We start from the raw sequence: 12478 nt of genomic DNA on the forward strand, positions 1-12478 counted from the left end.
GGGGAGGGTGGGTGATGGGTATTGAGGAGGGCACCTTTTGGGATGAGCACTGGGTGTTGTATGGAAACCAATTTGACAGTAAATTTCATATATTAAAAAAAAAATAAAAAATAAATAAATAAACACTGAAATCATTGAAATAGTGAAAAAAAAAAAAAAAAAAAAAAGATGTGCCCGTTACCAAACTTTGCTCTTGATGGCTGGTTAAAATTTCAATGCATAAATTCAGATGTAGTTATTTTGAACATAACTCATTTCACTCTTAGAATGCCTATTGAGTTTTAGATTACAAGTCATGGAAAAATAAGTAATTTTCCATTTAGGTGTTTGCTTTTTAAATCTATCATTCTCCCAAAATAAGAAGTGAGGAAAACAGCTGTTGGGCTACTTAAGTTTTGTCAATTTTTCAATCTATGATTGCTCATATTCTAAAACAACATTTCTCAACCTTAGCACTATTGACAGTTTGAGCTGGATACCTCTTTGTGGGGTTCTCCTATGCATTGTAGGATGTTACATAGCATTCCTGATCTCTGCCTACTAGATGCCAGTAACATTCCTCCCCTCCTCAGTTATAACAGCCAAAATATCTTCAGAAATTGGAGTTGGGGGATGGGTGCAAAATCTAGTTTGAGGACTACTGCTCTATAGGAACGTACTGTTTGGTTTTTGTTTATGTTTTTTAACTGTCTTAATGGTATTTTTAAAACATGGCTCCAAAAATCACAAAATTGAGACTTTTTATTCCACAAACTTTTAATTAGTTTGTGGAAGGTAAATATGAATAATTGACTTTGACAGGTAATTAGTCATTTATTTGTGACTAATAAGTCACAAGACTGTTAAGTCTCCACTAAGACTGGTTACTTAAAATCTTATTGCTAGAGGATACCTTTGACATTTGTTATCCTTGGTGGGAGTATTGAGTGACCTGGGCATTGTTGTAGAAAGTTTGCAAATCCAAATATTTGCCCAATGTTATATGAATACTTTTTATGAATACGTAAAATATCACATACATATGTTGCAGTGGGTTAATTGGTGCTAGTATAATTAACTCAGAAATTCATTTAAAGATGAAGCTAAATTAACATTTGCTTTTTGTCATATTCTCTTTCAGCAGATATTAGAAGGACCACTACCATTATATGGAAATTTGTAAAGACTTGAGTGTTCTAGTCTAAAATTTAATAAGCTTATCTTTTTCCCAGAGTAAAATAATAAATGGAATTTTCTCAATTTTACATTTTTCTGCCATATTATTTTCTTAAATCTTTTATACCAGACTCTAGGAAAGCCTGGCATCTGATTTTTTTTAAACTTATAATGGACTTTTAAAATTATACATAAAAGGAGAGAATAATACAGTGAAAGGTCTCTATACCCACGACCCAGCTTCGGCTTGAACAGCTGTTAATATTTTGCTAAACTGTCTGATATGTTTCTCTCCCACCCCCACCTTTTTTTTTTTTTGGAGTATTTTATGAGACTGATGCGCTGCCCACTGTGCCAAGAGAGCCACTTTCTTGGAGTATTTCAAAGCCGATCCCAAACATTACCTGATTTTACCTGTAAATTCTTTAGTATGCATCTCTAACAGACAAGTGTGCTCTCTTCTTTTTTTAAATGCTAACTCCAATATAATTATTTAATAAAATTAGTAATTCCCTAATAATTGTCACCAGCCAGACCTAACGACCGGACCTTTACTATTCACCTGCTTGTACTCACTGACCTTTGTCCCACAGTTTTCCTTAGGCTCTTCTTTCCAGCTTATATCTCTGAAGTCAGGCAAAAGACCAAGGGGCATAGCATCCTGTGATAGAAACTGGAACTACTCCTTAAGCAATAAGGACTGCCTGGACAAACAACTCTAGCCAGCCCAGACCACCTAGACCAGTTTGAATTGAACCCCCAACTCATGCCTATGCAGGTGGACCATGGATGGAGTGACCCATAGAGTGACTGTCAGTTACCTTTACCTCATTGTAATGACAAAAATCTCTGCCCAAGGAGAAGCACAAGCCTCATTTACATAACCTAGGGTACATGTAAAGGCATGTTTCCTTAGGATGCATGTGCCACTTGATGCTTGCCTCTAAGTGATGACAAGGCTCCTCTATCTAAATATTCATTGTAATCCTTAATAAAAGAAACCCATTCACCCTTGCTCAGGGAGTCAGGCTTTGGAAGTTATTTATTCCCCATGCTGTCCTTATTTGCTGCAAATAAAGTTTCCTTTGTGTGACAACTTACCTGTTGTAGTTCTATTTGTGACTCATCGAGGAGCAAACTCACGTTTAGTTAGATTACAGTATCACCTAATATCTAGCCTGCATTTGGATTTCCTCGAGTATCTAAAAAATGTCTTTGTATAGTTGTTCAAACCAGGATGTAGGCAAAACTCATATATGACATTTGGGTGATATTTGGATGTCCCTTTAGTCTTGAGCAGTTTCCTCCACTTCCTTTATTATATGGTTCATTTGTTGAAGAAACTGAGTAATTTGATATGTAGAATTTCTGTATTCTGGCATTGGCTGATTGCATAGGATAAGATGGCATTTGATTTAGCATAAAATTATAATATTTTAGCATACCACTTTTTTATCTTGTTTCTCACAGAACATCATGGGGGGTTTTTTTGGTGTTTTTTTTTTTAATAATGTTTATTTCTTCTTAAGAGAGACAGAGTGTGAGCAGGAGAGGGGCAGAGAGAGAGGGAGACACAGAATCCGAAGTAGGCTTCAGGCTCTGAGCTGTCAGCACAGAGCCCAACGCGGGGCTTCAAACCCAAGAACTGCGAGATCATGACCTGAGCTTAACGCTTCACCGACTGGGCCTGAGCCACCCAAGCGCCCTGATGAGTTTTGTTTTACCACTTGAACAAGTTTAAGAAAATAGCATTCTTATTTTGTACTTAAGGAAGCTGGGACCAAGAGAGGATTTTCCTGAAACATGGCAGCCTATCTGGAAAGTATCAAAACACTCAGTATTTTCTTTGGTAGTTGAAAGCAGTGGTCTTATCAGAAGTAGCATAGAAGGAAGCTTTTTAGCAAGGACCTCACCTGTTTTGTTTTGTTTTGTTTTCTTCCCTATGCCTAGATATTGCTTGGCACATAGAAAATGTTCCATTAGTATTTATTAATGAATGAGTTGCCTAATTTTGCCATTGTTGCCAGGTTGCCTATTCCATCTCTGGCCTAGAACCTGGAAGGTTACAGCGTATTCTCTCTGTAAGTGTTTAAAGCAGTTCAGAAGAGAGAACCTAATAATAAAAGTATTTTACCCATCACCTCAATTTCTGCACTAGTTTATCTTCCTTTTTAAATGCAAACCAGCAATAATGGTACTGGCACTTATGCAGAATGCACCACAAATCATGCAGAAAGCAAACAATGCATTAAATGGGTGGTTCAAGCTTTATATATCCATCAGTGTGGGATCTGATATCTTTAATGTGTGGGTGGGCATGAAGTGCAGGTAGTCATGGACTTAAATGAGTCATTTTCTTGAAGTGCTTGTTCAGCAAAAATGTTGGGGTTTCCTGTCTATTTTTGTTTATTTTTCTTACAAAAATAGGTTTCAGCCATCACAACAATCTTAGCACAACCAGAGACTCTTGGCTGTCTTTCATTTAGCAAAATTCTTTCTGGTGCTATGATGTGTGTTTTCTGTCAGGCTAAAATTTACAGGAATAGTGAACCACAAGGATTTCCTGAGGAGAAGCTCCCACATGCTGTGTCTGAGGTTTCTCGTATTTCTTTTGGCAACACTATCATTCTACAATACTACAGAATTATAGTTTGAGTCCAGTGCTAATAATTTTTTACAAGAAAACAACTTAACTGAAATATTTATGCTTCTATTTTGCTTGAACCAAGGAAAAAAGTTATAACCAAAAATTACCTATCATCACCTACTCTACCTTGCCCTCTACAAAAAAAAAGTCCCTTTCTGAGGCTGCCATCAACCTATAATAATATTTACCATATGAAGCATAGAAATTTCTATGTATTCGTTTATAAATTTAATACCCCAACCTACAAATACACTGATTAGGGCTGTTGCAACATGGAGCCTGATCTTGTCGTAAAAGAAGAAATACATTATTTTATATATTAGGCCATCACATTTTAATAACTAACAAATTTGCCTTTTTCTTTCTTTTTTTTCAAGTTTTTTAAAAATGTATTTTGAGAGAGAGAGAGAGACCAAGAGCAAGCAGAGGAGGGGCAGAGAAGGAGAGAATCCCAAGCAGGCTCTGCACCAGCTGCATGGACCATGATGTAGGGCTTGATCTCCAAACCACGAAATTATGACCTGAGCCAAAACCAAGAGTTGATAGCTTAACCAACTGAGCTACGCAGGCAACCCCATTTGCCTTTTTCACTTCTCACTCGTGCATAGGGTAGAAAAAGCTTGTCTATATGGTTTCATAGTCCACATTAAAATCAACCTTTTCTAAACTATCACTTGTGGAGTTTTGTTATGGGTATTCTTTGGTAATACAATTGTCAGAAAAGACTTAAAAAATATTCCCTTTCTAGGGGTGCTTGGGTGGCTCAGTCAGTTAAACGTTTAACTCTTGTTTTTGGCTCAGGTCATTATCTCATGGTACAAGTGATTGAGCCCTGCGTAGCTATTAGCCCTGCGTAGCTATTAGCCCTGCGTAGCTATTAGCTCAGAGCCTACTGGAATTCTCTGTCTCCCTCTCTGTCTCTGCCCCTCCCCAGCTTGTGCTCACGTGCTCTCTCTCAAAATAAATAAATACACATTTCAAAGAAAAAAAAGAATCCAGCTCTCTCCTGTTAAGCCAGGTAGTAAGGAGGTTTGCAAAAATGTAAAACAATCCATCTTGTTCAATACCTTTCTTTTTCATTTTGGAGAAATAGTGTTCTCATTAAAAATTACATTATTTACATTAATATTGTAATGGGTTTACTGTTATCTTAAGTAAATTAATAAATATTTTAATTTTTTTGGTTTTAATTTCTAATATGATAAATGTTGTTGGACATCCACAAAAACTCTTTGGGGCTCTCAATAATTTTTAAGATCCTAAAGAGGTTTTGAGACCCAAAAAAATCTGTGAACTGCTAGTCATGATCTGGTTTTCTGAGATCTGTCAAATAGTACACAGGTTACTTGGCAGTTTCAGAGAAAACGTGATGGTAATTTTAGCCCCCAAACACTTTTTTTAAATTAATAAAATAATAATTTTACCAACAATCACTTTGCACTCTTAAAATTTGCTCAGTTGTGCTATGAGGTCTAATTTGGTCGGTTCATCTTAGTTAATGTTCAGTTTGTTAACCAGGGGATCTTTGTTTTTCATTTGTGTGTTATCATTGGTTAAATACTAAATTTTATTTTGGCTCTAAAGCAATGGAAGCATAAAAATAGAAATAAAACAACAAAATTAAGGATGCAACTCAGAATACTAAAATAAACATTATGAATAAGAGCTTTAGAGTACATACAGTCTGAGTTTATATGTTTAGAAATGGTCTGATTTGTAATAGCAGTCTAAAAAAGTAAAGTGTAAATAAGAAATACAATGGTGCCTGGAATTATATTCTATCAGACCTGCAGTACCTTCATCCGTAGTCTCCAAAGATTGTCTACTCTGAAATTTTGTCTAACTAGTTACACAAAGCCATGAAACAAGGCACAGTGATAGTCTTGGCAGGCCAAAAATTTCCAGAACTGTAAAACAGTGCTTTCTAGGGTGAAAGTGATGAATTCTGTCACTAGAGATGGGGAAGAAACCAGAATTACTAAAGCATCATTCATAGTTGCATAGCTCATATGAATGGATGTCACACCTTTGATAAGAACGTTGTGAAACCAACCAAAAAGTTAATGAAAAGTTTTACATTGCTAGAAAAGGCAGAATAAGGTACTGACAGAATTACTGTATCAAATGACACCTCTGGACGTTATTGGTATTATTCAAGGTACATGATTAATGCTGCTATTTTGCAAAAAGTGAAATAGCAAGTGTTCCAGATTATGGTGTTTCCAACTGAGTACATATGCTTTAAATTGATGTGCAGAACACATATGGAGAACAAAGTATTCATTGTTTCTCTTCTATTTAATTACTTTTAAAATTTTCCATTTTGTTATTTTGTGAGCTGTGATATGAACTGGAAAAGGAAGGGACTTTGGGGGTCAGTGCTGACACTCATCAGCTAAGTGTGGATTAAGAAAGGTATTAGAATTTGAATGAAAAGAAATTTAGCCCCCATCCCCACCCTGAAGCCTGTTGCCAGAGAACAGTTAGCAATCAGAGTGTGCCTCAAGGTCTTGACTGAGCCTTTAATTAAAACTGGGGTCAGCAAACTAATGCTTTTGGGGCAGATTTGTCCTCTGCTCCTGCCTGATTTTCTGTGGCTGGTGAACTCAGAGTGGACTTCACGTTTTTAAATTGTCAGGGGAAGTATCAAAAGAATGATATTTTGTGACATATGAAAATTATAAGAAGGTCAGTATTTCCATAAATAAAGTTTTATTGGAGCATGACCACACTCATTGTTTTATGTAGTGCTGTGGCTGCTTTTGCACCACAGCAGCAGAACTGATTAGTTACGATAGAGACCATATGGTCTGCAAAGTGTGAAATATTTACTGTCTGGCCTTTTACAGGAAAACTTTGATGACCCTGGAATTAGAGTAACTCTGCTTTGATCCATCTTATTTATTGTTCTTCCCCCATGGGAGTTCACTTGAAGAAAGAGTTCTGCCTTAAAAACAAGTTGTGTTGTGTGTTTTTTTTTTTTAAGTATGTAAACTTTTCGAAAGGTCAGCCCAACCGAACAAGCATTCTTGTTCTTTTGCCACTATGGGGACAGAGCAGGGTGGGGTTCACAACTCATTTTGAAAATATTTGAGTAATTCAAGGCGATATTTGAAGATCAAGGCAATATTTGAAGATACATTACGGGTGATGTTAAGATTAACCGTTTGTGCCACCAAAGGTTTTAAGTCTGGTAGAGACATAAGAACATATCCCTCCTTTTATTATAATTTTTTGTGTATTTTTTTCAAAAGAGTATTAAATGTAGCTTTAAAAGGAGGCATTTTACTTATCTTCTATTCTGTCAAATTGATACCCAGCAAATTGCTACCAGTACAAGCAAATTCCCACTCTGCCTCATTTTCCCAAACTCAAGGATATATTCCCTAGAAATATTGGTCTCACTTAACTGCCTCTTCTGTTTCCGTAGTATCCAATACAATTCTGCAATTATTAATTTGCTTGATATTTCTATACTAAGTTATAAGGAAGTTTCCCTGGTGTCTTTGTCTCTAAACATAGGAGGGACTGTTTGTTATTTTAGATAGTATAGTATAATATTTCAGAGTGTTGGCTTTGGAATCAGACCTATCCTGCTTTCTGTATCTAACAGAGTGAGTCTGTTTCCTCATTTATGAAATGGGTATTAACAATAACAATGATCATAATACTTTTTAAAGTTTGTTGTGAACCTTAAGTGAAATGATGCAAGTAGAATGTTTAGTTAAGCTTTTGCCACATGATACTACATTAGCTGTGTTGCTGTTTACTATTGTTTTCATGGTGGTTGTTATTTTATCTCTACTACCTAACGTAAGGTCTTTTTTAAAGTATTAAATATTTTTGTTGAATGGAATCAGGGTTTATTTTTAAACATGTCACCAACTTTGTGCTTTAGAGAAGACAAAGTTAAAATTAAAGCTTGCTATTTATCCAGAAAGAATTGTGCCATGTATTTTCATCCAACAGTGATGCTGATGCATCTGATGATTGGAGTAATTTTGTTTGTTTGTTTTTTTGTTTTGTCTGTTCCAAAACCTGTGCTCTTTCCACCTGGCTTATATATAGTTGAAGTGTAATTTGAGTGATTACTATGGACCAGGTACTGTTCTAAGTGCCTTGTATGTATTTAGTCCTTGAAAGGACCCTATGAACAAGGTGTAATTATTATTCCTATTTTAAGATGAGACAGCTGAAGCAAAGAATTTAAACTGTCATAGGATATTCAACCAATAAGAGGCACAGTTGGGATTTGAACCTGTAGTCTGGCTCCAGAGTTTGTGTTCTTAACCACCATGTTCTAATGCTTTTATTAGCCACAGAATCTCTTGTTTGCCTTATGGTTGTATGTGAGATACAGCTTATTTTAGGTAATTTTCTTGGAGTTTTAAGATTGTTTACAGTGGCAGACATATGGTAGGTCATACATACTTTTGCTTGAATGAATTAGTGAATATGATAGTATAAAATTATAATTAATGTAGTATAATCATTGCTTAATTCTTAGCTTCAAGTAATAACTACTTTTCATTGTAGGCCCTCTTAGGAGCTATCTATAGTCAGGCTTGGCTATTTTGAAGTAATCTACTCTAATACTACAAATATTTGGGCAAAGAAATTGCTTTACAAATCTATTTATATTCCTAAATCCATTTTTCCTTGCTGGTACCCACTCAGAAAAATCTGTGTTTAGAGTTTTTCCTTTTTTGGGTCCCTCTGTTGAATTGTTGATTTTTTTTTTTTAATGTTAAATGGCATTGTGACAGATAATTCACTTTTTAATAGATGAAGCCTTAAAGAATTGGGGCATACTGGTCATGATAGTGAGTTTCCTATTGAATTTGACCTCTAAGCTTTTTAAATAGCAGTGATCTTGAAATTTGCTTTATTTCATGTCTTTTTCAGAATTCTCCACTTTACCAGTACTTACAGGATCTGGGACATACAGACTTTGAAATATGCTCTTCTCTGTCACCAAAACCAGAAAAAAGCACAGTGACAGAGGGACAACAAAAGCCTCCTGCAAGAGCCCTGCCAAAAGTAAGAAATCACGCTCATTCTCTCTGATTAATCTCTTGTTCTTCACCTCACTAATTATTCAAAGTGCCTTTACCTTTACCCTTGCAAAAACAAAACAAAAAAAAAAAAACACATAGGTACCTCCATGTCTTCCTCAACACTGGTTTAAGATATTATGTTTTATTTCATCATTAGTACAAAACTGTTTAGATAAACATAAATCTTTGCTGTTTTGGACTATCTCAGTAACTTCTATAATAAATGGAAATTAATATGGTTGAAGATTAAAATATATTGTTTATTCAAATATTGAAGTTGTTTAGAGGGAACCAGAAAAATATACTAAAGCCTTAATAAGAATTCAACCAGTAGGACTCATATTAATTGAAATTTTTTTCTTTTCATATTTTTTAAAAGAGAGCACAATTAACATCACTCCTAATCAGGGAAATACAAATCAAAACCACACTGGGATACCACCTCACGCCAGTCAGAGTGGCTAAAATGAACAAATCAGGAGACTATAGATGCTGGCGAGGATGTGGAGAAACGGGAACCCTCTTGCACTGTTGGTGGGAATGCAAACTGGTGCAGCCGCTCTGGAAAGCGGTGTGGAGGTTCCTCAAAAGATTAAAAATAGATCTACCCTATGACCCAGCAATAGCACTGCTAGGAATTTACCCAAGGGATACAGGAGTGCTGATGCGTAGGGGCACTTGTACCCCAATGTTTACAGCAGCACTTTCAACAATAGCCAAATTATGGGAAGAGCCTAAATGACCATCAACTGACAAATGGATTAAGAAGATGTGGTTTATATATACAATGGAATACTAGTTGGCAATGAGAAAGAATGAAATCTGGCCATTTGTAGCAACATGGATGGAACGGGAAAGTGTTATGTTAAGTGAAATAAGTCAGGCAGAGAAAGACAGATACCATATGTTTTCACTCATTTGTGGATCCTGAGAAACTCAACAGAAGACCAGGGGAAGGGGTAGGGGGAAAAAAAGCTACAGAGAGGGAGGCAAACCATAAGAGACTCTTAAATACTGAGAACAAACTGAGGGTTGATGGGGGGTGGGAGGGAGGGGAGGGTAGGTGATGGCTATTGAGGGCACCTGTTGGGATGAGCACTGGGTGTTGTATGGAGACCAATTTGACAATAACTTACATATTAAAAAAAAGGAAGAAAAATTAAAATAAAATAAAAGAGATCACAAGTTATAAGAAAGCAAATTGATAACATATTTCACAAACAGTTTCAAGGGTATATGATGGAGTGGGTATATTTACCTCAATTTCTGATGCCCTTTATATCTGTGCAGTATCTTTTTTTTTAATGTTTATTTATTAATTTATTTTGCGAAAGAGAGTGTGGGCGGGGAAGGGGCAGAAAAAGAAGGAGGAGAGAATCCCAAGCAGGCTCTGCATTGTATGCACAGAGCACTACATGGGGCTCGATCTCATGAACCATGAGATCATGACCTGAGCCAAAATCAAGAGTCAGATGCTTAACCAACTGAGCCACCCAGGTGCCCCTGCACAGTATCTTTTTATACAATAAATATCTCAGTTGACTACAACATTGCGAGGCTAAGATACTAAAAAGAATCTCCATTACCATCAATTATGTTCTGTAAAATGCATTTAATAGATTCATTTATGTTCTATTAGCCATATTTATTAAAATAAGAAGATATTCCAGTACATTTCAGTTTTAACAAAAGGAATTCTAATTTAATAGGAAAAAAACCCAGATTACCTCATTTCCTAAACATTCTAGTTTAATCATTGTTTTATTACAAGACATCATTATTTTGGGGAGGAGGCTTTTAAAGTTTTCAATTAGTTACTTACTCTGTGGTGATAGAGAGAGAAGTATCTTTTCTCCTGTTCTTAGAAAAATCCCTACAATGTGAGATAACCAAGCTGGTCCCATTTGCCAGAGCAGAATAAATACTGGAGAAATGTTTTTTGACTGACACTTACAGGGTGGGAATTAGGGAGTTAGAGCTCACACAGATCAGAACCAGTTTGCTATTCCTCTGCACTTAAACCCTTTCTTCTCCCTGACCCTTTCAAATGTGGATGTTCCTGGGAAGAATTTTGAAAGCAAAACCTAAGGATACAGCTAACAGGTTATTTATAGATTAAGACTTGGATTTGAGATTACTTGGCCACAAAAGACAAAAAATGGGCCAAGGGATAGTCTTAGCCAGGATATGGGCATTGGCGTTTTTTTGTTGTTAGGCAAAAACTTGGGTTTTATAGGTTTTAATCCTTTTCATTTATGATAGGTATTTTTACATATAGAAATGTTATTATTAACTTATAAATAAATAAAATGAGAGTTGAAAATTTCATCCCTCAGAAATTAAGGACCAGTAAAAAGCATAGCCAGAGAATGTGTTTCAAAATTACCACATGGTGGCTCAGTCGGTTAAGTGTCCGACTTTGGCTCAGGTCACAGCTTGTGGGTTCGAGCGCCTCATCGGGCTCTGTGCTGACAGCTCAGAGCCTGGAGCTGGCTTTGGATACTGGAGGCTGTTTTGGATTCTTTGTCTTCCTCTCTCTCTCTGTCCCTCCCCTGCTTGTGCTCTGTCTCTCTCCCTCTCTCTCTCTCAAAAATAAACATTTTAAAAAAATCACCACATGTCCAGAAAGTTCCTTTAGCCTTCATATTACACATTTCAATTGTATGAGCTAAATTTTTCTAAAATGGAGTTTTTCTAAATCTAGGGCAGCTGAATTTTAGAAAGATTTGTTGTATTACTTAGTTCCTTCTCAGGGGATATATTTTTAGAATTGCCCCCAAAGTTCTGTTCAAGCAGTGAAGTACCGATTATTTTCTTTTGAAAGCAGATTTTTTATTATTATATGAGATGGTGATGAAGCTATATTTAGGATTAATCACCCTTTTTTCACTTTTATTTTTTAATGTTATTGTTAAGTACTTACTGAGTAGCTATATTGGGATTCTCACTGTGAATATTTATTCTCTGTATATTTTTCTAGTTTCTTTTCCTGTGATTATTCTTAAACGTTCCTCCCATAAACTTTGAGCATCAGGCCTCTTTGCTTGACCTGTTTCTCTGAGTGATCTCATGTACTTTCTTGCCCTCATTGGCCACTTATATGCATTCTGTCTTCTCTCAGTTCTGGATGCTTGTCAAACATTTTCACCTGCCCTATACCCCAGGAAACTCAGATTCAGAATATGTAAAACAGAACTTTTTTCAACTCAGCACTCCCAAAACAAACAATATTCTTTCCATATTCCCAAATTACCACTCTCTGTTATCTTAAGTTTCCTATCACTCCCACATTAATTTGGTCACTAAATGGTAAGTCAACTTCTTATGTCTCTAAAATCCAACCCTTGTTCATTACCATTTTTTGTTACCCTGCTTTAGGCCTTTATCATTGTTTAGCTGGACTATTAAATATCCTTCTAATGATACTTCTTGGCTACAGTTATTTCCTGCTAGTACCATCTCTGTGCTGTAGCCAGTTATTTTTCTAAAATGCTGATATTTATTGTTTCATATCCTTGCATAAAAATCTTATGCAAGGTGCTCCTCATAGCCTACAGTATAAAGTCTAAACTATTATGGCATATAAGACCAAAGTTCTTTAAAAACCCTCTCAGTGTTC

General features: G+C 35.9%; 2 protein-coding genes across 10 annotated transcripts in view; one reads left to right on the top strand and one right to left on the bottom strand.

Annotated features, from left to right (window-relative positions):
• The window catches only part of VEZT (vezatin, adherens junctions transmembrane protein), a 79167-nt gene that overhangs the window by 15324 nt on the left and 51365 nt on the right, over positions 1-12478 (top strand). For 6 of the 8 annotated variants that reach the window (XM_049627475.1, XM_049627476.1, XM_049627477.1 and 3 more), the window contains exon 2: positions 8708-8842. In XM_049627475.1, the coding sequence (XP_049483432.1) occupies positions 8708-8842 (135 nt within the window). Of the gene's footprint in view, positions 1-8707; positions 8843-12478 lie in introns of those variants that run through there. The other 2 variants (XM_049627479.1, XM_049627480.1) reach the window with 1 other exon arrangement.
• LOC125920318 (uncharacterized protein C3orf20 homolog) overlaps positions 1-12478 on the bottom strand; it is a 186579-nt gene that overhangs the window by 5527 nt on the left and 168574 nt on the right. The window lies entirely within an intron of this gene.

The sequence above is a fragment of the Panthera uncia genome, chromosome B4 (genome assembly GCF_023721935.1).
Source record: "Panthera uncia isolate 11264 chromosome B4, Puncia_PCG_1.0, whole genome shotgun sequence".
NCBI lineage: Eukaryota > Metazoa > Chordata > Mammalia > Carnivora > Felidae > Panthera > Panthera uncia.